Raw genomic sequence first — 25,335 nt, 5'->3', positions numbered from 1 at the left:
TGCAAATTAGTACAGTGGTACCTCGGGTTAAGAACTTAATTCGTTCTGGAGGTCTGTTCTTAACCTGAAACTGTTCTTAACCTGAGGTACCACTTTAGCTAATGGGGCCTCCTGCTGCCGCTGCACCGCCGCTGCACAATTTCTGTTCTCATCCTGAAGCAAAGTTCTTAACCCGAGGTACTATTTCTGGGTTAGCGGAGTCTGTAACCTGAAGCGTATGTAACCTGAGGTACCACTGTAAACATTTCAAAACAAAGTATGCAACAACAGCAAAACGACAGGGACTGTGCATAATTTGTGTAGTTTAATCAGGTTGCAGAAATTAGTTGCTTGCTGCAATGTTCGGATTCCCTGAGATCAGATTAAAAAATATATAGCAAAGACTACATATGGCCCTAACTATAATCTGATTCATGTGTTACGTCTCTTAGGGATAAAGAATCCCATCTCCATGGAAGAAGTTGCATGTTATATTTGCCATGTGCTCTTTCAGGGCGTCAAATCCATGAATGTTCCATGTTATTTCTGGTTTGGGAGTGAGAACTCTTCAATACTTCTGGTTTAGTGGTTAAAACACAGATCCCAGACATCAAGGAAGCTCCCAGGTCAGCAGTCTTTCTCAACCCGATGTCTTCAGTATGCTTTCTTATTGATGTATTTAAAGCATTTTCCCCACCCATAGATTTTATTAAAGTTTGAAAAAAAGATATGAAAGTTAGTATCAAATACCCAATATATTTTTAGAATATCAAAGGTAAAAGAAGCTAATCTAAATAAAAACACAAACAGGGAAAAAGGGAAAGAGAGAGAAATGACAGTGAGAGTGAGGAGAAAACTTCTGATTCTTTGTCTGTCAGCAAAAGTAGAAAAATTATTCAAAATATCCACTCAAAGATATAAAGCATTTCTGACATGCTTTTCATTACAATGTAATTCCAAGGCAGGGCTCAATTAAAAAACCACCACAATACATAATAAAACACAATAAAAACATCAAACCCATATGCAATTATAAAAACAATAACCATAAAAATTGGGGGAAAGTTAATGGCAGCTTTGGAGCCCAACAGAATATCATTTTCGGCTGAAGGCATGTGTAAATCAAGGGAACACTCCCAAGACTACCCCAAACTCACCATCAAATCACATGTCTGTGGCCACAGCATGAACCACAAAAATCATACATCCACTGTTTCGTTCAGAATATTTTTTTTCTTGTTTTCCTCCTCTAAAAACTAGGTGCGTCTTATGGTCAGATGTGTCTTGTGGAGAGGGCACCAGGTTGGGGAAGGCTGTTCTGGAGACTTTTAAGTTCGTTCCTTCCATACAATTCTGTATACTTGGAATTTGTTCAAATCAACAACTTATTTCTTTCTCTGCTTCTGCAGAACTGAAATAATGGAGCTCTTTTGTCTGTTCTTTGGATATGCAGACAAAGGAAGATTTAAAACTTGAACAGCAGGTTCTAATTCTGCTACTTAAATTTCATCCGACAAATCTGTCTGGATATAGATTTCCTCTTCTCCCCGTTGCAAACATTATTCTTAATGCAAAGTGTCTCTCTGTGCTATTTTCTCTCTCTCCTGAGAGGCATAGGACAGCAGCACTCATTCTTAAAATATTCATGTTGAAAATCAGCACAAGTAAAAATGCATCCTGAGTTTCTGGTGGTGGGGTATGTGGCAGAGAGGATATGGTCTAGTGCAGCAGTCTTCAGTGCTTTCAGATTCGGACTCACCTTTAACTCAAACATGCAATTGGGGACTCTATTAATTTTGTTTATCATGTATTCTGATGGTGGTAGTGCTAAGATGTAACCCACCTTAGATCAGGCAAGTGACCTGGTAGTGGCTGTTTTATTCACTTTTATATGCGTTGTGTGTTTTGGTTGAAGTTTCACTGGCTTTAAGTTGCTTTTGTTTTAATACTATAAAGGCGGGAAATAGGCTTAGAGATTTTTGAAATATTAAGTGGTATATAAATGCTTTTTAAGGGACGCAGGTGGCGCTGTGGTGTAAACCACTGAGCCTTGGGCTTGCCGACCAGAAGGTTGGCGGTTTGAATCCCCGCGACGGGGTGAGCTCCCATTCTTCGGTCCCAGCTCCTGCCAACCTAGCAGTTCGAAAGCACATCAAAATGCAAGTAGATAAATAGGTATCACTCCGGTGGGAAAGTAAACGGCATTTCCGTGCACTGCTCTGGTTTCGCCAGAAGCGGCTTAGTCATGCTGGCCACATGACCCGGAAAAAACTGTCTGCGGACAAACGTCAGCTCCCTCAGCCAGTAAAGTGAGATGAGCGCTGCAACCCCAGAGTCGTTTGTGACTGGACTTAACTGTCAGGGGTCCTTTACCATTACTTTTTAAAAATGCTTTTAAATATATAAATAAAATGTTGGTGGATTTTCATGAAAACTTTCCAAACCATTTCTAACTGGTGGCAAGAAAAGTGGCAAGATTAGAAATCTCAAAAACTGAGTGAAACCAAAATTGCCAGACATGCCTACGTCTACAGATAGGCTGACCATTGGCCACCCAGCTTGAAACTGAGTCAGCATTCAGGAATGGGAGTTATGTCCTAACCATTTGGTCACTGCACACACATTTCCAAACCCCCGCCCCTCCAATGTCTTGCAAAGTATTTTGTGCAGTACGGAAGACCATAGTGATCCAAGAGCAGTGAGTCAAGGATTTCTAGCTCTCAAAATTCATGAGTTAAAAACCACGACTACAGCAGTAAAGATGAAGTATAATTTAATATGGCATGGAGCAACTGTAGAAACGGTGCTGGAATATTTGCTGCTTGAAGAAAAAAAAATTTAACAAAGCATCAATTAAAATAAGTCAGAATGCTGAAGTCCAGCAAGTTGAGACAGAGCTGAAAAAGTGGTTATGTTATCAGTCCTTAACCCCATTTGCATATCATTGTAAAGTAAGACATGTTTCTCAAGGGGTTCTTCAGGCTGAAAATATTTACAGCCACAGCTGGAATGCATCATAACTGGTCATCCTGTTTTGCATGACTTGTCCAATAACGACTCTCACTCTGTGTTGCCCTTTAAACATTAAAAATATTACGTAAATAACTTCTCCCTTCTCTGGATATTTTGGAGGGCAATTCAGGACAAAGGCTGTTAGGTGAAAATGCCAAAGTACATTCTTCTCATTTATTTGACATACAACAACTAGTGTGTATGTTACATTTTCTCCATTGTCATATTCATCCAGGCCTGAAAGAGAAGCACAAGTAAAACCTGTGCCACAGTAATGAGTGTTGTGAAAGTATTCTCACCCACTGTATAATTTTTTTACAGGTGTACATTGTAGTGTAGTGACAATCCAGAGTCTTTGCATGCCCCTCACAAAAGCATATGCAAGAGAGCGGTGGTGGAGGTTAGTCTAACTCTGTAAAGCTTCTGCCAGTCTTCCCAACAGTGTCTTATTCAGATACTGTGGCTTAGCTGTGTGCGATCTCTTTGAGCACAGCCTAGCCTCCATCTCTCCTCTCTGCTTGTAATAAAGCCTGCTGCAGGCCTGCATTGAGATCCCTGCCACTGAGCTGTATGCAGCCCTCTTAATATTGGAGTTACCTCACCAATACCTGTGTGAAGCCTGAATTCCGTAAGGAATTCAACAGGCAGGAGAGAGATCTGTCCTGATGTTGCGGCTTTACAAAAAGGGATTCTGCTCCTGAGTTGGAATGGGAATAGGAATTGAAAAGAGATGTGGAAACCTCCATCTTTGTGTTGTAGCAACTGCCAGTGCTTCCTTCCATGTCTTTGGCTGGCTTGATAACCTGCCGTGGCTCCAAAGGCGGGTGTGGTGTTGATTAGTTGATGTTTTGCCCCTAGGAATAAGCTGTGTGCCACCTGGTTCAGCAGGAGGTGAGATTATGCCTATGACTTTGAACACAGGCAAGAAGGCTTAGCTTCTGAGGCACTGAGACTGAGGAATAACTTGTAGAGCACATCTAATATTATTTTTCTGCTTCCACTAACATCTGTGCCTTTGCTTTGTTTTTTTAGGCAGGGCAAATCATTGAAAAGGGAGGGTCTGCCTAGAGTTAGTGAGGCATTAAAGCAAGAATGACAACCCATAAGGCAAATGCACAATGCGATGGAGCCAGAAAGATGCTATCTTCCTTAATACAGTGGAACCTCTGGTTACGTACCGTCCTCCTTGCGAACACTTCAGGTAACAAGCTCTGCTAACCCAGAAATAGGTCTCCTGGAAGTGAACTTTGCCCTGGGATGTGAGCAGAGGTTGCGCGCCAGAGGCACGTGCGCAGCGGGAGGCCCCATTAGCAAAAGTGCGCCTCAGGTTAAGAATGGTTTCAACTTAAGAACGGACCTCCAAAACGAATTAAGTTTGTAACCGGAGGTACCACTGTATAGTACATTTTTGTATATTACTTTCAAGAATATATGCAGGCAAACACCCGCCAGACAACAGAAAGATCTCTCCCATTCCTTTGGTCCATGTTCAGTAAGGGCTCATCCTCGAGAAAGTTGAGGAGCAAAGATGGAGTCCTATTGGAGTTTGTAAGCTACCCAACTGTTGAAAATCTGGAGTTTGGGGGTCAATTATTCTCTATGGAGAGGGAACAGGTCTTTCTGAATGTTTGAGTCTTATTAGAGTTTTATTCCTTTGTACTATTATTTACCGTATTTTCGCCCCATAGGGCACACCGGCCCATAAGGCGCACCTAGTTTTTTTGGGGGGAAATAAAGGAAAAAAAATTATTTCCCCCCCAAGGCGCGAGGCTGGGGCGGGGGAAGCCCGAGCTTCCCCCGACCCCAGCCCCCAGAACAGGCTGCTCTCCGCAAGCCGTGAGAGCCCTCTCGCGGCTTGCGCAGAGCTACCCGAAGCCCTGGCACGACTGCTGAGCGGGCGGTGCCTTCGGGATAAGAGGCAGCGCTGCGCAAGCCGGGGGGGCCCGGGGGGAACTCCCGCGGGCTCCCACGGCTTGTGGATAGCTTCCTGAAGCCTGGAGAGGGAGAGGGGTCGGTGCACACCGACCCCTCTCGCTCTCCAGGCTTCAGCGAAAGCCTGCATTCGCCCCATAGGACGCACACACATTTCCCCTTCATTTTTGGAGGGGGAAAAGTGCATCCTATAGGGCGAAAAATACGGTATTTCCTACAAGTTCCTGTCTTTTATTCCATTTACTTTGCTAAGTTTGAAGTTGAAGGGACATGACCTTAGTTAAAGATGACTAACTGGTTTCCTGAATCATTTACCTTACCTTTGGAGGAAGATGTCATTGTCTATGCAGAACCCAATTCTTTCTTGTAGGAGGTGATAATTAATCTTTGCTGGCAACACAGGATTAATGTGCTGGTCTTTACAGTAAGTACTGGGAAGTCAGAATATTTACTCATACCTCCCAGGTCACGTTTGAAGTAAGGACTAAGTACCAGGGTAAGGATAGTTCATAATAGGGATCTCCTTTTATATCAAGTTATGCCAACTGCTCTGATGTCATGATCTACAGGAATTAACCATGTAAAAAGTCCAGATTGTCACATATTGTTACAGCATGGAAAAGCTCCCATTCCCAGACTCTCTAATAGCCTAAGTTGTTAGATAGCCTAAGAATGTGTTTAAATCTCTTCCATTGAAAGAAATCCATTCCTATTGGCTCACTCCCAATAGTATCTTCACACACACACACAAACACACACACAAACTTCTCAGCTGTAAGTCTTTTCTTTCTTTTGACAACCAGACTGAAAGGCATGTTTGATCACATACTAAAGAGCTCGGCCAATAAAATAAACATTAGGTGCCCCTGTGACTCTGGTCATACATTGCTGGTTGCTATATGCATTCAAAATAACACAGAAAAGCCTGTTTGAGAAAGGAATCATGGAATAAATAAGAAGTACGGTATTATTTTTGTGTGTGTGCACTGCCTGACATAAGGAAGAACAAAGCAGATAAGATAGTGTCAATATTTATGGAAATACCAAAGCTAAGGAGGGGACCTCCTAACACAGCTTTGTAATGCTGTAGAAAGAATAGACCAATTCTATTCTTCACCGACTTCTCTGGTTCACCAGAAGCGGCTTAGTCATGCTGGCCACATGACCCGGAAGCTGTACGCCGGCTCCCTCGGCCAATAAAGCGATATGAGCGCTGCAACCCCAGAGTCGGTCTATTCTTCACAAATATTCTATTCTATTCATCACAAATAAACCAACCAAACAAAAAAAAATAGTTGAATCCAACCATTCAGAGTAGACCTACTGAAATAAACCTTGCTGAGAATTTTAGTGGGAGAATATTGTTGTGGGAGAATATTATTGTGTTCATGTCTTGTGGTTAAGGATCTTCCAATTTTGGTTTTCATTTCTCATTTTTCCATTCTTGAACTCAGTTCTCCACATTTTGCAGCCATTTGAACTAAGCACACACACACACACCATGAAAATTCACCAGCATTTTACCTCAAATTTCTCCTAATAAATAATTTTTATGTGCAACTTTTCCTAATGTACACATTTTTGCAAGCAACCTTTCCTAATATAAAGCATGTCTGTAAGTTATTTTTTACAAATGTATTCATTTTTATGCACACTTTCCCCTAATATCTACATTTTGTGAACATTGCTTGGTTGGAGAGCTGCATTGCAAAATTTACAGAACTGCAAATTTTGAAACAAGGTGGATTCAGCTTTAAATGGCTACTGAATTGAATTTATCCTCCCTCCCTACTTGTGGGTTTTCCACAGGCATCTGGTTGGCCACTGTGGTAACATAACACACTATATTAAATAGGCCTTTAACCTGATCCAGCAGAGCATTTATACTTTTACTATAGCACTCTTTGCCTGCCTACCATCCATACCCATGTCCTTGCCCGCACTTTGTCTCTATTTACATGATGATATTTGAAGCTGAAAACATTTATCTTTGCTATATTACCTTTTAGCTCATGATAGCCAGAGTTCAAAGGGAAGTGGGTGGCGCTGTGGGTTAAACCACAGAGCCTAGGACTTGCCGATCAGAAGGTTGGTGGTTCGAATCCCCACAACGGGGTGAGCTCTCATTGCTCAGTCCCTGCTCCTGTCAACCTAGCAGTTCAAAAGCACGTCAAAGTGCAAGTAGATAAGTAGGTACAGCTCTGACGGGAAGGTAAACGGCATTTCCGTGCACTTCTCTGGTTCACCAGAAGCGGCTTAGTCATGCTGGCCACATGACCCGGAAACTGTACGCCGGCTCCCTCGGCCAATAAAGCGATATGAGCGCCGCAACCCCAGAGTCGGTCATGACTGAACCTAATGGTCAGGGGTCCCTTTACCTTTACCTTTACCTTTACCTTTACCTTTACCTTTACCTTTACCTTTACCTTTACCTTTACCTTTACCTTTACCTTTACCTTTACTAGCCAGAGTTCACCCATAGCATTGATGTCTGAACATCTTCTCTCATGATCTTCATTTCAGAACTTTCCCACAGCCATTGGACCTACCAGCTTCTGTGATGTCCTGTCCAGATGTACAAAGCATCCTGGGCAGTAGCAGGTAAGGGCTCACAATAATGCTTGATGGCAAGTCTTCGTATTTGTGTGAAGGAACATCTGAACTACTTTTGCAAACTATTGCAACTATTACCACTGGGGTTCTTTGCGGCTAGCTAGAATGACATCCAAAGGTACTCTGCTGCTGATGCCATCACCACTTCAGGCAGGTTCAGTCTCTACCTGAAGTTTTGCTGGCATACTTTCTTGTGATCCTGATGCTTCCACATCATGCCATGCCTGCCAGCCATCAAAAGACTTCTCCACTGTCCTATCCCAGCTACAAACATTTCTTGATCTTTGCCTGAGAGAAATAAAAACAAGCAATGAGCCACCAAGAATTCTGGAATTCTTTCACCCTTCTCTCTGTACCTTTCACTGTTGTACTCAGTAGATGCCCTAGAGGGTTTATTTGTAGCACCCCGAGACTTATTTTAGCTCAGGTCCTGCCAAACCAGTACTGTTTACAACGGTTTCTGCCCAGTGTGCATAGAAAGTTACTGACATTGCAGCTGAGCCAGTTCAACTAGTCCTGACTCTGTCTTCAGAATACCTGCCTTGCCTTTGAAAATAACCTTTAAAGGGTGCTATGTGGTGGGGACTTTCTGAGTCCCTGAATGCACTGGAATGAAAGGAATGAATGGGTCATTTATTAGTTATCATGTTGCTTCTTGTGTGCTTTTTGCAGAAGCATCTGTTAGACTTCCAGTGAAAAGAGGCTGAATGAATTGTTAGGGTCAAGCTCATTCACCTACTGTTGCGTATCTCTTTCATTTTCATTTTATATTTTGGCTCTCAGGAATATGTTATTGCATGACAGCAAGCACTAATTAAGCCATCATGCAATGACAATATGAAAGTGCATAATTCAAACTTTGAAAGCAACTGATAACATTAGACTAGTCAGTGCATTAAGGCAACAACCACAGTATAATCAGAATGAAAACAACATCACAAATTTGAGTAGGCCAGTTAAAATTGCTCTGAAAAATCAAGGGCGGGGGGAACCATGGATATGTTACACAACACATGACACAATCAAGTCTGGCTTTGATCTTACTCTACCCTACGCCATATTGATATGAGAATTGGAATGACTGCTCCCCGCTTAAAACGAGGGGCGCCCTTTGCGTGGACGTGCGCAGCCCCTAGATCTGAAGCGGCTCCAACAGCATAGGCTTGGCTTTGCCTCCCTCAGGTGGGATACCTAGAGGTCTCCGCCTACCTCAGTCAATTGTCCAATCCCACCTGGGGGAAGTGTTGCCAAGGAGACCAGGCCAGGTAGGGGAGGCTCCGAGGTCTCATATTGATATGAGAATTGGAATGATTATGCTATAAACCTCAAGGGGTGCTGCATATAATTTCATTCCCTCATGCCACCAAACACTCTGTCCTTATATTGTCAGACCCAGATGATAAAGAGAAGAGTGAGGACAGAGGGCATGATGACACAGAACTTCATTCCCTTTCTTTCTCAATGAGTTTCCAGCACATTGAAGTTTTAGAAAACCCAAACCATGCCACTACTATCTTAGACTGAACCCCTTACTCTTTGAGGCTGTGCTAATGCGAAAGGTTTTAAACCCATGCCTGAGACACTGAGCACAAATGGCTTTTGAGCGTCTCTCCTTGCTTAAAGCAATTTGTGCCTGACTAATAATACAAGGAAGGGCCCAAAACAGTCCAGCACCATCTCCCTCCTGGATTATTTCCAAGCACATGAAGACAGTCACTAAAGAAGTGCTGAATGCATCAGGGCGGTCCTCTTTCACAGCTAGAAGTCAGCAGGATGCTCAAATTTCTTTCTCTAAGCAATAAAAGGTTTTTGTTTTTAAATTTTTAATTTGGCACTTAGATCAAAGCCAGCACACTAGTGCTACTTCAGCCTATTCTCAGCCCTCTAGTCTTGAGCCAGAAAATGGTTTCTTGCAACTTCACAAAGAAATCATTGCTCTTCAATGAAAGCCACACCTTCGTGTGTGTTTTGGTTTTTGGCAAGCAGGGCACCTTTCAACTCAGATGCTTGGCATGTTTTGAATTCATGATCTGAGATGAGTTGCAATTTTCCTGCATGCCCACATCAGCCATATCACAGGCATATTTGACGGCCAAAGCTGAAAAGGTGCTTAAAAAAATACTACTTGTGCCAATCTTGGCTGGACATGATCCAGCTGGAAGGAGGAAACAAATAACCACAGGGAGTTTGCTCACATACCTTGCAGAGAGGAACCTGAGGTAAGCTCTAACATGGAGCTACTTCACCCTTCAGTATATACAACATTGTATGTAAAGTGCCAACAAACGTTTATTTCGGTGCAACTATGCGGGGGGGGGGGGGAGGAAGTTGAGTGCCGATCAAGAGATTTATGGCAAAAGCAACATGGTGTAGTGATTGTTCTGGTTATCTATGGGAAAGGACTGGAAAGTGTAATTGAATATTTATTTCATTCATTCATTCCTTCTTAAGTGTGTATCCTGCCCTTCCTCACAAAGAAGCCCAGGGTGGCAAAGTACAGGTGACAAAGCAATAAAAACATATTAAAAACAATTCCAATACAGATGTGGACTGGTAAGGATCTCAATTTAAAAGGCATTTTGAAAGAGGAAGGTTTCCAGTAGACATCCAAAAGACAACAGACATGCCACCTTTCTAATATTGAAGGGGGATTTGAAAAGTAGGTGGCAAAACCCTAAAGACCCAGTTCCTGCACTGCCTATTGACATCACGGCACCCTTTCGGCACCTGCTAAAAGCATTTTTATTTGGCAAACCCATCAAGACATGTAGAAGTCGACATGTATTTTACATCTGGTTTTACCTTAACTGTTGATGTTAATCATATGTTGAATTTTTATTATGTTTAATTTTGCCTTTTGTTGACAATTTTAACGTTTGTTGGTTTTGTTGGAGGTTTTGAGTCATGGTTGGCCAAGTTTTATTCAGAGTAGACCCACTGAAATGAATAGACCAAACCCTTAATTTAACTGGGTCTGCTCTGATTAAATCTTAGTGGAATACCACTCTTTATTTACAGGCAAGTGGGGCATATGTTTTGTTGAATAATGAATAATTTAAATAAATAATTTCCCACAATAACCCGGTAAAGTAGGCCAGGCTGAGAGACAGTGCCTTGTCCAGGATCACCCAACAAGTTCCATGGGCGGGTGGAGGGGATTTGAACTTAACCTGGTGCAAATGGAAATCATTTTTCTTTAGGAATTAATTGGGAAATTTTCCTTTTGTCGAAAGGAATCAGTGGTAGATCTAAATAGCGAGGGTGCGGCATGGATTGGACAGCAGCCACACAGATGGACCGCCTGATCCTGTGTGCTAGCAATGAGCAAAGCTACTTTTGATGTAGTAACTACAGGCACACATGTTATTTCCCAGATGTAGATTGTATTTGGGGTAGGGAATTGCAGTGTACGAAATGTCTGTCAGAAATCGTGTGAATAGAACTGGGTCTGCCTCTGCTTGTACAGAAGCACATTCTTCAGAGTACCAGGGTGGGGTCTCCCACTCCTTCCCTCTGGGCTTTTTTATTTTTTACTCATTCAGTCCTAAACTGGTTTTTCTAGTCCTTTTTTTTTTTAAGGCAAGTTTCCATCTCGGCTCTTAATCACCTGCAGCTCAGGGAGGAGCCACCCAGGTTCTGCTTTTAACAATCTGCAGACTTTCTCATCCTCTCCTGTCATACCATCTCCACAGACAACCTCAGGCAGAGGCAGCTGCTAGAACGCACCCACCCCTTTTCTTCAACAACCTTCCAGACAGCGAGAGAGAGGGGAGCTTCAGCCGCCGCCGAGATGTTCAAAGGGGTGGGCAAAGGCTCGCCAAGCAGAAGCTCCCCGAGCAAAGGGTCCCCGATCAAGCAGCCCAAGTAAGTAGTTTAAAAGTGTGGTTTTTGCAGAAGTGGGGAGAGTGCCATGGACGCCAGGAGGCCACCTCTGAACTGGCAAGGTGTCTTACAAGTAAAGGGGGGGAAATGAACATTGTTTGCCTAAGGGAAGGTCCAAAAGAATAAGTGGCCTGTGGACAGCTGCCTGTATCCATTCACCTGGTTGGAAGTAAACACTGAACTCTGAGGTACTTTTCTTTTGAGCAGACACACCAAGTGTTCTGCTGCAAAAGCTATACTGGCGTCTCTTCTCCACAGTAGGCTTCCTCCTCCTCAGCCTGGCAAGTGCTTCTGAATATCTGTGTACAAGTGAGAAGGTGAAAATCCCTATTTATTGAGACTAGTTACGAAAAATATGGCTTGGCTTGGGAGCATACCTAAAAACTCAACATCTGGTGGTATTCCCAGCACAAGTGACCCACAGTCTTTTGAGACATCTCTGTCTCCTATTGTGACAATTGGGAATTGTCTCAATAGGAGACTGAGATGTCTCAAAGTGTCTGAAAGTGCCACAATACTTTTCGTTGCTCTAGCTCTGTTTCCCTGCTTGATCTTTTTCTTCCTGTAGTGGGATGGGAATTGTGGTGCTCTCTTGCATCCCACTGCCATTGGGATTCTTAAAAGACAAAGTAGCCTTCAAAGGGGCATAGCTGCCATTGCTCTGTGGTGGCCAAGCGTAGGAGGCTGACAGCTAAACATTTTCCATTGGCTGCCAGATTTCCCTTCTCCCTCTTGGAAGGGTGTGATTCCTCTTGCAGGTATAATGCATACAAGGCACCGTTCAAGGCAGTGAAACATCTAACTGGCCAAAGCAGGAGAGCCCAGTAAGTCAAGTTAGCAGAGGGTAGAATAATATTGGAGAAGGAGAAGTTCATACACCCCAATTATCCTTGCTTGTTAAGGGCAGTGCTTTTTTTCAGGTGGTTCTCAAGGGTGCACAATTCATTCACCTCTAGAGGTTGTTGTTAAAAAATTACCCTGGTTAAAGGTAATCTGTTTTCTTGTCCAAGTCCATGGCTAATCACTTCCTCTATTTTGATAAATTTTCACCTTTTGCAGATGCCTTTTTTGATGTTTATGTGAGTTGCTAGAACAGTAATTCTTTAGGGTTCAGAGTGGGGAAGGGATACATCTTTTCTATCAGGGCAACCTGTGGTAAATGCCTGTGCAACAGACATTAAGGTATGCAGGCTGCCATTTTGCACCCGCTGCAAAATGGTCCATTCCCTCCTGTTTCACTTTCTACTCCAATGTGGTGCCCTCCAGATGTTATGGCTTCATGCAATTCCCTTTCCTTCAGAGGCAGATGGAGTCCTTAGGCTCCATGCAAAGCTACCTTAACTTAAGAACAATCTTCTCTGTCGGCTGCTTACTCTCTTCTCCTTATATGCCCAACTGGGATTTTGTTGTTGAGCAGCTGCTGCCATTTGAAAGGTTTGTACATGCTGCAGGTTAGTAGCACGAGTGTGATGATTTTTCCAGGGAGGTATCCGCTGATAATATTGTCTTAGGGACTACGTCCTTTTTTAGTTTGTGTTCCTCCTGATTGGATTGCGCACATGGTGTAGGCCAGAGAATGGTCTGAGGGCACATAATGTTGTCACACTGTTAAAGCAAAGTGGGCCTCAGACTGATCTGCTAACTCTCTGTCTTGGCTTTCCAAAAGAGAATATACATGAAAGAAATCTGAAACCATCATGGTATTTCTGTGCATCCCACAATCAAGCTGCACTAAGAGTGCTTGAGGTATCATAATGCAATAATTCAGATTATGCATAGTTTGCCTTATGGAGAGGTTCAGCCACATGGATAGCGGTGGGGGATGCCTGAATGTTTGGAGGAGTCCTGTGAATAGCTGCAGTAGGGAATAAATATGCCTCATTGATAGAAGGCCATGGGAAGCTGCCTGATAATGAGTCAAACCGTTGTTCCATCTATTCCAATAGTGTCTGCTACAACTGGCAGTAGCTCTTCAGGGTCTTCTTCATCTCCTGGAACTTGGTCATTTCTTACAAAATGGAAATGCCAGAGATTGAACCCGGAACATTCTGCGTGCAAAACTAGGGATGTAAGGAGGCAGCAATTTCTATCCCATCCTCAGTTAGTCACAGTCAGCATCATTCCCATTCCACTACGGTTCGGCTTCATATATTTTCTATGCCCAAAACATAGGCAATGAATTAAACAGTCAATTTCTGTACATTTCAATGGAAGGGAATCATTAAAAAATATATATATGCAGAGAATAATGTAACCATTAACGTAACATTTGCAGACTTAGGGGGGGAACCAATGATGAGGAATGTTGCTTGCATTCATTTGTGTGATTTCTGATCCTAACCATTGATGAACATTCACAATGAGAGAATTTCCAATCCTGCCAGTGGCGTAGCGTGGGGGGTGCAGGGGGGGCCGGCCGCACCGGGCGCAACATCTGGGGGTTAGGGTTAGGGGTAGGGTTAGGGGGCGCAAATCCAGGGTTAGGGGGCGCAAATTACTTGCCTTGCCCCGGGTGCTGACAACCCACGCTACGCCACTGAATGCTGCTTCTCTTTCTGATGAAATTTTGCATCCCTATGCAAAACCCATGGTCCACTGTTGAGTTATCTAACCACTCCTCAAAAGAAGCCATGGAAATATTATCAGTTTGCATCATTTATAGATGTCATGATCAGTATTTCTGAATATGGTGCTTTTACCCTAGTAGGCGTCACTCATACTTATTCTAGCAGTTGAGGCACAGACCCATGGTGTTCCACTGAGTTGTGATGTGACCCTTTAAAGACAAATGCTGTCCCTTGAAAAAATCTATATACTCCAGGCTTGATTCTATTTGAACTGATAGGGAGACAGATATTGCTGATGGCTAGAGTTTTCCTATCAACTCAGTGCACACTGGAATCATTGTTCATTCATTTGTAAAGTCTTAATTTTCTCCATAGACAATTGCTAAGAATACAATAAAATCTTCTTGGCTTTGGTTTTGTCATCAGCTTGACTTTTAAAATTAGCTTTGGTTGCCCAAAGCAAAAAATAAACAGCCAAGACAGGTTGATGTTTTAGATGGCTGGTGTTCGATAGGAATCCAAAACGAAATGATTTTCTGGTTCAAAAAGTCAAGGCAGTATGTCCAAGATCTGTCTAATGCTTAGTGACTTCCAAATGCCTCATAAATATTAACTCAATTAAGCCTGCCCTTATTTTTCCCTATTTGACAAGCTATTCATGATGATATCCAGTGTCAGTCATATTCTTGAGTATGACTTAATAGGACATCACCCATAGCTGAGACAAGTTGAATCACTGTGCCCTGTCATGGCTCCTAGACTGCTTGATCTTTTCACCTAAGAATAAGGAAGAAATGAATGCTGTCATAACCTTCCAGCTCCTGGCACAATCGCTACAACATTCAGTTTGTGGAGCTTGTATTTTATTAATGTCGCCAAGCCTGTATTCACATCCGTAGCCCATGCAACTTTTCTGCCTAATAACCTTTTGGTGCATTGCAAATTTGCACCGTCACCTGAATGCAAAAGTGATTGCATTGGTAGCTAGCATGGAAGAGCTTGTTTGTGATTCTTAAAGCTGTTTTGAGGTGGAGTTGAGAATAAACACATGAACAATTATTGTGCAGGTGACCTGTTGTGGGCTGGGGTGTGATGCTGGCAGATTATGGATATTGTTGTTTCCAGTGGTTTGACATCACCCCTGGAGGCATACTCCATTGTCTCTCGAGACAGTTGTATGCCAACATTTATTGTGGCATGGAAAGGTGAAGTCACACATACAAATTCTAATGAGGTGTCATCATTTCTGAAAACAGTTGATAGCTATTTCTGGATTTCTTCCCTTTTTTGGTACAGATTAAACTTGAATGAGTTAGAGCAAGAAAGTTAGGAGGCTCATGGGTGTGCAGAAGTTGTTAGTAAGTTGTATTGATTTAGAAGCTAATTGATTTTTATTTTTAAAGGGGGAATTTCTAGGTTCATTTCTGAGCCAATCCAGTGAAGATAGCATCAGGGCTGCTTGCACATTTCTAGACTTGAAAGCCCTAAATTTATGGTCATGGAAGAAACCACTTGGTTCACTTATTATTACAGAGGAATATATATATATGGATGGCATGGTCTAACAGAATATGTTCAACCCAAACATTTTTTTTCCTGGGGAGAGTATCAGAATAACAAAATATTTCAGGTCAAGGAATCTAGGTGAAATATACACCTAGTTCTTAAACTCAGTTCTTAACTCAGAAAATGAAATTGATGTTCTTTTGAAAAATCAAGTAGTTCCAGGTGTCAGCTAGCTCCTCTTTCATTGGATGTCACCAGTGTGGCAAGCCATTCCGCACTCTGAAGTCCCTTCCACCAGGGACTTCAGAGTACATTTTATCTTTTTATTTTAATAGCCGCCTTATGTTTTCCTGTTGGGGGAAAAAAGGACAGTAGAGAAATTATTAATAAAGCAGAATGACAAGCCCAGAATTAGGCATAGAAAACAACATAGTATAAATGGATGTCATCTAGGCCTTGAATTTTGGTCTGTATCAGAGAGTATTTATGAAGCTTCTTTACTTTATAAAAGAGTATAACATACTTAATTTTTAAAATCCTGCTCAGAAGCAGAATGTTAATTGAGAGAGAGGGTGCATAGGTAGCATTTGGTTAACTAAAAATACCATATTTTTCTGTGTATAAGACAACCACTATTTTTTTGAAGCCTAAATTAAGAAATCAGTATTTTTTGGTTGCCAAAGTTGTTGAGCTTTTCTGGGGCAATCTTGGAGTTGTTGATCACCCTGCCGAAAACCGTGTATAAGACGACCCCCAGTTTTTTACTCAAAAAATTAAGGGGGGGGGCCATTGTCTTTCATACACAGAAAAATACGGCAAGTAAGAAAAGCCAAGATACTTCCTAGATTAAACACAAAAAGCTGTGGGGTGGTAGTTTAAAAAATGCAAGTAACTGCTGACCTATCCTGGATGATCACCAAGCACGCTTAATAAAGCCAATTAGAGAGAATCATCAGTGAATTACCATGAAGACAGTTACACAGAGGCAAGCACAGAATATGTATTTGTTCTGGAGAAAGTTGTTACCAGACTTAGGATTTAATAATCACATTGCGCTCATGCCTCTTAAGAGGTCAAGGCAATGAACACGATTAAAAGGTTCACTTTGAAGGAAAACCTTTGATATAAGTTTGGTGATGGATAAATTTGCTACATGGGTTTTGCTAAGGCTGTGAATCTAGGAAGTTAGATGGTTGTTGGGATAACTTTAGTATCTGTGGGAACATCTTTTGTGGTGTACTCTCACATGCAGAGGGCAGCATGAAGTTTGAGCAGCCCCCCCTACCCACAGCAGGGTGACTTTCATGAACCTCCCCTAGCATGAGCCTGGGTCAAGCCTGCCATGTTAAATCTCCCACAATGCCCCAGAGCATTTGACATAGCATTGCTGAATGACATTTTCTGGGGCACTGTGGGAAATGTTGGGCAGGAAGCCCAAAACAGGAGGCAGAGTCAAAAACAGTGCACCGTGAAAGGATGCTAGATGCTATCGCCAGTCCTGAGAATTTCTAAACAAGCATCACATGGCAAAATGCAAATAGACAACAAGGAAGTGTTCCATGAGCCACAAGCATCTCGTTCCAGCTGATCTTTGGTTCTTGGGTTAGTTTGTTTTATCCGAAAGGTGGGTCACCAAAACACCTTGAGTTTCAATACTTTGTGGTTTCTTGCCATACATATCATACCATAAATTGCAAAGTATGAGCAAAGCTGCCTGATACATTGCGTTTCCCTTGACTAGGCCTGTTGGCAAAGGTGCAGAAAGAGAACTCAGAAAAGCAAATACCTTTCTAGGGCTGTCTCAACATGTCAGGGAGGCCGCATGGGTAATGACTAATATTCCTTCTCGTTTGGCAGAAAGCAACAGTTGAAGTTCTGGGTGGTGTCCAAGTGTTTGCCGTCAACGGCTCCTCCTCATTCCAGGGATGGGGAGCCAGTGGGGCGTCAGCAAGAGGCAAGCGACTTGTGCAATTGACATGAGAAAGGTTAAACCAGTTTCTGCAAAAAACTGGTAGGACTAGTGATCTCTGAGGAAAATGGGAGCTTGGTTGTGTGTGTGCCCTCTCTCACCAAACATTACCACCCACCTTCTTTGACAGTGACAGAGAATAAAGTTTTGCACAGGAACAATTGGTTGCATACACTTGTGTGTGCGGAACAACTTCTGCTCCTTTAACAAAATGTCTCCTCCCTCTCCTCTCCCCACACCCCACATCTGCTCTAGGGGTTTTCACAACCCTCCGCAACAGATCTGGAGGCAGAGCAAAGAGGAGGAGAGGGAGTGGGAGTTCTGTTGGGCTCATGGAAGTCATTGCATGTGCTCAGTGACTTAGCTTAGATTTAATCTGATATATATTGCTGTTTTGAGTGCTAAGAAAATGTGACATTCCTGAAACAGAAAAGCCCCCTTGAAAGGATCTAGATCTATCTATATCTATCTATCATCTATCTATCATCTATCTATCATCTATCTATCTATCTATCTATCTATCTATCTATCTATCTATCATCTATCTAATCTATCCATATAATAATTAAATATTTCTATAGCAGCCCATCAATAAAAATTCCCTGTGCATCCTACAAACAAGACAAGATTATGATTACAGCATGTAATAGTTTTTAAAATCCCACAAGAAAACAACACCTCGCTTTCTTTACAGTAACTGTTTGCAATAATACCACAAACAGTTTACAGCCTACACTAAATTACACTAGGCCACAATTGTCCAAGCTTAATTTAAAAGGAAAATTACTAAGGTGGAACAGAGAGAGAGAGAGAGAGAGAGTGATAATCCACCATAAGAAGTAAGGATGACTCAACACGCATAATCACTTTTTCGCTCCATTCCACTTCACTAATTTATTCTAGCCTTTGTTGCTGCTCTAGAAAAGCAGGATTAACAGATCAGAGAGCCTAAATTGAAACTAAACTTGGAAGGCCACTCAACATGTTAACTGAAGTGGTACAGAGCCCTTCATGGACTTCTCCAAGGCATCTAAATTTTAGCACTCTGATTTCTTCTTTCACCATTGATTTATGCTAGCAGTAATGATAGGGTGTCTGAAGACAGGGTTTGTGAAAACTGAATACTTCTGATGGTACATACCTCTGTCATTTTTCTGCAACAAAGGACAACTGTTTCTCAGACATTCATTACATCAGCTCATTTTTATTGCTACGCTTTCCTGCATGCACACACTTATTTTCTGTTGATTAGTCTGAAATAAGCCAGTTTATTTTGACTTTGGCTTACAATTCCACAGTACAGGAGACAAAAAGCATGTGTTTAAATGCATATACGTGTGTCACAGAGCCTTGACCAATTGCTAGCTTCTGGATGAATTAATACAATCTTTATCTTCAGATATTTCTTTTCAAAGTTTATGCTGCCATTTTTAATCTGTGCATGCTAAAGACATAGCATTGTGTGTTAGTAGGGATGGAGGAGAATTTTGTTCAAGCTTGCATTTTAAGGAGAAACTGCTTAATTCATACTACTTGAACAAATACGTGAACCAAAACACAGCTAACCTTTGAAAAGTTGCACTTGTATGAATTTTACAATGCCATTCTCCATCAAATATTTGTACAGAAATGCATATACACAAAAATGTGTACCTATATTAGTGAAGATCACATACAAGAAATACATAATATTTTGGGAAATCGCTTACAAAAATTTGTATATTGGATGCATTTATATACGAATATATATATACTGGTGGAAGTAGATAAATAGGTACCGCTCCGGCGGGAAGGTAAACGACATTTCCATGCACTGCTCTGGTTCACCAGAAGTGGCTTAATCATGCTGGCCACATGACCCGGAAGCTGTACGCCGGCTCCCTCGGCCAATAAAGCGAGATGAGCGCCGCAACCCCAGAGTTGGCCACGAATGGACCTAATGGTCAGTGGTCCCTTTACCCTTTACCTTTTTATGCAATAGTATTTATTGTTTAAAAGCTGTCATGTAATGGTATTTTTATCTTGTAACATTTGAATGATAGGTATATAGTATATTTGTGAATAATGTTTTCCATTCAAAATGTGAATACAAAGCTTTGGTAACCAAAAAGTATGTTTAGTAGGTTCTTTAAAAAACACATATAGGACGATAGGTGCTTCTGATAGATAACAAGTATCACTTCTCAGAGACAAATAGTTTTATTTTCCATTAGAATGACTCCCTATAATATTATAGTCTGCAATGTCATTCACTGCAGTTTTTATACTTTACTCATTACTGAGGGGAGAAAGAAATCAACTATTGCTCTTTTCAACATATAACGTAACACACCCTAGGTGGTTCTCAAGAAGTCACTAGGAAGTCATCAATGGGTCAAACAAACATTGTGTCTGGATTTTCAGGCTGTTGACAATCCACAGTATTAATTTGTGGTTATAGGAGTGTATGAAGAAGGCAATTTCTTAGTCTGGGCTGGTGGAGAATTGTGGAGAAGGATTGTTGGTCAGAACTGGAAAGACTTGTGAAGAAGAAACAGTCGACTGAAGTTGCAGGACATTAGCAACTTTGGACTTTGGATGTGCGATGACTTGGAAAGCTGAAAACCCTCTCTAGGCTCAGAGAAAGACGCCTTCTTGTAGCAACTGTGTATAATATGTATATAATGTGTTTTGTGTTTACCAAGTGAAACAACCTCTGCTACATTTTGTCTGCTATGGGAAGCTTAATCGCTTTGCTGAACTTCTGACTGTGCGCAGTCACTCAGAAGATTACTGGGCACAAACACTCCAAAATGCATCTCACTTCCACATTACGTCAGCAATAAAGTTAGGCACTCTTTCTCAACAGCAGACTTGGATCTGTTTCATTCCTATTGGCCTGGGAGGGTCTCCTTGTGAGCTGGAGGCGCAGCGGGGCTTTGTTGAGGCTGCTCAGCTGATACACAGAGAAGCCACTAGGACTCCCCATTTACGTGCATTTCATTTATTGGGGGGGGGGTCCAGAAGGTAAGTGGAGAGTCACCTGTATTTGGCAATTACATAATGATTAATCGGGCCATGACTCGAATGAAAACTTTGAGCAAACTACTGTAATTTGTATGCACCTGATTTCTCTGTTCTTGTCCTCAGATCCTCAAGCACAAATGACTTGGCTGTGCTCATCTCTCGCATGCAAAAAAATGCTGACCAGGTGGAAAAGGACATCCTTGAAACACAAAACAAACTTAAGCAGGTAAATTTGGGAGGTTGATATGAGACCCACACTATGTGCTAGAGATGAAGGGGTATTGGAGAAAGCCCTGAGTAGAGCATTAAATCCCTGAAGTTTCAGCTGCATATGTATAAGCACACACAATGTCTAGGTGGTGTACAAGAGCTTTAATACATCATTTTGTCTCCAACCCAATGCCTTCGGGAAGTATCATCTGTTGTTGTTCCCTCAGCATGCTAAGTCTATCCTTCATAAATTTGTCTCACCTGTTTTTTTCAATCCTCTAAGCTAGAGGCTACCAGTGTATATTTTGGCAGTGATTTCTATAAATTAATGTTTATGCACTGCGTGACGAAAAACACTTTCCTCAAGTTTGTGAAAATACCGAGAGCTGCCTGTTTGTACTTAAGAGTAAGATTTGGCTTCATGATTCACAGCCATTTCCTACCATCTCCGATGGATAATGGCATTTATGCACCAACACTTTTCTGGATTACAGGACAGCAGTTACCGCCAGCAGAACAAGCCTTTTGAGTTCCAGCAGGAGAATGCCAAAAACCTGAAAGAGGCCGAGGTGCTACTGAAGGACCTCTTCCTAGATGTGGACAAAGTCAAACGTCTGAAGCACCCTCAGGCCTTGGAAATTGAAAAAGAGTGAGTTTGTAATGCTTCTATTTGTTTGCATTCCTTCTGAACTAAATGTTAATAATAATAATAATAATAATAATAATAATAATAATTTTTATATATACCCCACCCTCCCCTGCCAGAGCCGGGCTCAGGGCGGCTAACACCAGTAAAATTACAATAAAAACATAATGGGGGGGGGCCAATTTAAAATATGGGTCAAAATACAATTTAAAATGCAGCCTCATTTTAATAGTAGCTCACAGATCAAAACCTTAAGGGGAGGGAAACATAGGGGTCAGACGGAGTCCAAACCAAAGGCCAGGCGGAACGGCTCTGTCTTGCAGGCCCTGTGGAAAGATGTCAAGTCCCACAGGGCCCTAGTCTCTTGTGACAGAGCGTTCCAACAAGTCGGGGCCAGTACTGAAAAGGACCTGGCCCTAGTTGCATGGTGACTAGGGATGAGGCACAAATTAGATTCAGTTTGCATTTTAAGGTGAATCTTCCAAATCTGCACCTTCCAAAACAATGAACAGACTGAAATTCAACCATGCCTGGATAGCTCAGTTGGCAAGAGCATGGTGCTGATAATCCCAAGGTTGCAGGTTTGATACCCATTTGGGACACCTGTATATTCCTGTATTGCAGGGGGTTGGAAAAGATGATCCTCAGGCTCCCTTCCAACTTTACAATTCTATTATTCAAAATTTGCACTTCTCTGAATTTTGCAGTGTGGTTCCCCAACCCAAGATATGTGTACAAAAATGCATGTACTAAGGTAAAGTTGCTCAGAAATGCATAAAGCAGCAGAGAAATTAATTAGGGTAAATGTAAATATATGGGGAAATATGCTTTAGAAAGATATATGTACAGTGGTACCTCAGGTTAAGTACTTAATTCGTTCCGGAGGTCCGTTCTTAACCTGAAACTGTTCTTAACCTGGAGCACCACTTTAGCTAATGGGGCCTCCTGCTGCTACTGCGCCGCTTGAGCACGATTTCTGTTCTCATCCTGAAGCAAAGTTCTTAACCCGAGGTACTATTTCTGGATTAGCGGAGTCTGTAACCTGAAGCGTATGTAACCCGAGGTATCACTGTATATTAGGCAAATGTGTATACAAAAATGTGTATATTAGGAGGAGTCTACACTAAAATGGAAGTCTGATAAACTTAAATTGACAGATTCTCCCATCCCTAATGGTAACCCATGTGGCTGACTGACATCAATAGGTGATAAACTCCAGACCAAACCTTTCATTGTGGTCCTGGTCAAATCTTCCTTAGGTTGGGAGACCTAATTTCTAACAGAGAAACTTCCTTCTTTCTTGCAAAGCATCAAGCAGCTGCACGGCCGAGTGACACACCAATGTGCCGAATATCGAGATCTGTATGAAAAGTTTACACTTCCTGAAGCTGGTTCCAAAGTGGACTGGGGAAAAATTCTAGAACAAAAGCAGGTAAAGGTTGCTAACTGGATACACTGGTATTTGATTTGAGCAAGCAGATTTGCTAATAAAGGTGAACATTAATTCCACTAAGGAAAACAAAAGGCATGATTCAAGAAGTGTAGTTATGTTCATGAGGATTTTATTTTTGTTTATTAAATGTCTATACCGCCTTTCATCCAAAGGTTCATGGGGCAGTTAACTATATAAAAACACAAAAATACATAACATAGTAACAAACAAAAGCAATAACCTCCCCTGACTCAATCATTGATAGCAGATGAGACCATCTTCAGATATGGCCCAGTATACAACTTGATGGGAATTCAACCTGGTCATCATGATAATCATAGTAGCTATGGTTTGGATCACAACCTTAGGCCCTCTTGTCACTGCCATCATTGAAGGAACTATAGCAGAAGGGGGTTTGTTTGGATTGTTAAATGCAGTTTCTTTGCGGTAAACCTGAGAAAGTTTTTTTAATGTTGCAAATATCTTAAAGCAACCCGGAAGATGCAGCTGCTTTAATAGTGCCTTTGAAATAAATGCCCCAGGCTTGTAGTCAAGATGAACCGGCAGCTGTTTTGCTACTGAACATACCCTTTGCCACAGACCTGCTTTCAACTACTGGCACTAGACCTGAGGTTTTAGAATGGAGGGTTGCCTTGTCATCACTATAGCTCTTTGGTGTCCAGCTGGGCAGGGCATAAATAATAATACTTTGTTGATAATGTTGTTGTTGATGATTATGATGATCTACCAGCAGATGAAACAGGGTTCCTTAGTGCACAACCGACTTCTTCCTCCCCTGACTCAGGGGGGGGGTCTAATTCCCTGTTTGGATGATGATCCAGTCTACGCTTCCCTCCACATCTCCTATTTACTCTATGGGTCTGTGAGGAAGACAACACACACACACACACACACACACACACACACACACACACACACACTTCTCTTCTCTGGTGTCCTAGCTATGGGGAGAGTAATGGCTGGAGGCATTTGCACTGCAGAGCTAGAAGATATTTTGGCTGCTGCCAGCCACACTGTTGTCTTGGATGTAAGCCTACTCAGCTGTTTCTTCTCTGCATGAACCTTAACTCTCCTCCTGCCCTGCTTCCTTGTAAAATCAACAGCTAAGGCTGTGTACACACTATACCTTTAAAGCACATTCAAAGCATGTTTCTCCCATAAAGGAATTCTATGCACTGTATTTTACCCCTCAGAGTTACAATTTCCAGTATGCCTTAACAAACTACAGTGCCCAGAATTCTTTGAGGGGGGAAATGTGCTTTAAATGTGTTTTAAAGGTATATTGTGTACACAGCCTAAGGTCCTCCTGAATCAAAGGATTCTCCTCTGTCTGAAAAGCTTCATGGCAGAAAAAAGTTTATCGGGGGGAGGGGCAGTTTTACCAATAATGGTTTTGTGCTGGTAAAACTACCAGGCCTTTTGAACCTGTCCTGAGAACCTCTGCCTCCCCTCTTCTGTTTTCTCCTGCTCTGTTGTTCTGGTGCTCAGTAACCTCCAACATCACAAGGTAAGGGGGTCCTTATTGCTGGCAGCTACCATGAGGAACAGATCTTGGCGTAGGAGGTTAGAGGAATGGACTGGTCTTTCTCAGTTGGGTAACCCTTAAAGTGCTCTTACTGGCTTTGTTGCAGAAAGAAATCGATGCAGGGAAATATGGACCTACTATGCCAGAGCTGGAGAAACAGGTAGCAGAACACAACATCCTTCAGAAGGAAATTGAAGCATATGGACTCCAGATCAAGAACCTTCATAGTCCGGTAAAATTGCATATTTCATCTACCTTTCCAACTCTGTTGATAGACCCCATTGTGTGCCCCCAGAATGTGTTCAGTAGGGTTCCCTCAACCATGCAGTACAGATTCTGAGGTTGTATAGAGTATTGCAGATATTACTATTGTGCAGCTGGAAGCAACTGGGTGCATAAAAACTGACTCCTTTTGAAATGAAACATGGTCCAGACCCATTAGATATTATTCAAAACTTTACTTGCAGAACTTTCTTCAGAACAGAATAAAAACATCAGTGATACATCCAAGTAATTCCATACAATATCTTGTGCTGTCCAGCACAGGCTCAGCATCTTATAAATAAAAGGTCTATAAAATCTCAACAGTTAAAAACTTGAGAAAATAATGAAGTTTTGAGCTGATGCTGAAAAGATGACACATGAAAGATGCTTAAATTTTTTCTTCAAAAAATTATGGTATTTGTTTTTGTTTTTAAGGTATTTTACTGTTTTATTATGCAAACCACATTTTTATTTTTATATGAAAGCCAGTCAATAAATGCTTCATTGATTAATTAAGTAATTAACACTGTAGGTGTCAAATGGACTTCTGGGGGGAGAGTATTACACATTTGGGACATTATGTGATTATGTGGCCTTTTTTAGGACATTGTACCTCAGCTGCCCTATTACTGAACTGTGTGATAATAACAGCCTACAGAAACAGACTGAGCCTTAATTACCTTAGTAAAGTAAAATTGCTAATTGATAGTGATGACTAATTGGTAGCCAAAAGTAAAGGCCGACTTAGCTAATTGATAGCTTTCTGCTGCC

At 41.8% G+C, this 25,335-nt stretch overlaps 1 protein-coding gene across 1 annotated transcript in view; it reads left to right on the top strand.

The window, feature by feature from the left end:
* The first annotated feature begins 5,315 nt into the window (after positions 1 to 5,315).
* EVPL (envoplakin) overlaps positions 5,316 to 25,335 on the top strand; it is a 41,993-nt gene continuing 21,973 nt past the window's right edge. The window contains 8 exon segments of the mRNA XM_079965850.1: positions 5,316 to 5,347; positions 7,447 to 7,524; positions 11,229 to 11,271; positions 11,273 to 11,400; positions 20,590 to 20,692; positions 21,171 to 21,325; positions 22,631 to 22,754; positions 24,407 to 24,532. Coding sequence (XP_079821976.1) covers positions 5,331 to 5,347; positions 7,447 to 7,524; positions 11,229 to 11,271; positions 11,273 to 11,400; positions 20,590 to 20,692; positions 21,171 to 21,325; positions 22,631 to 22,754; positions 24,407 to 24,532 — 774 coding nt within the window. The 5' untranslated portion in view covers positions 5,316 to 5,330.

The sequence above is a fragment of the Podarcis cretensis genome (genome assembly GCF_951804945.1).
Source record: "Podarcis cretensis genome assembly, chromosome: 2".
NCBI lineage: Eukaryota > Metazoa > Chordata > Lepidosauria > Squamata > Lacertidae > Podarcis > Podarcis cretensis.
This window is presented reverse-complemented; position numbering and strand designations above follow the sequence as displayed.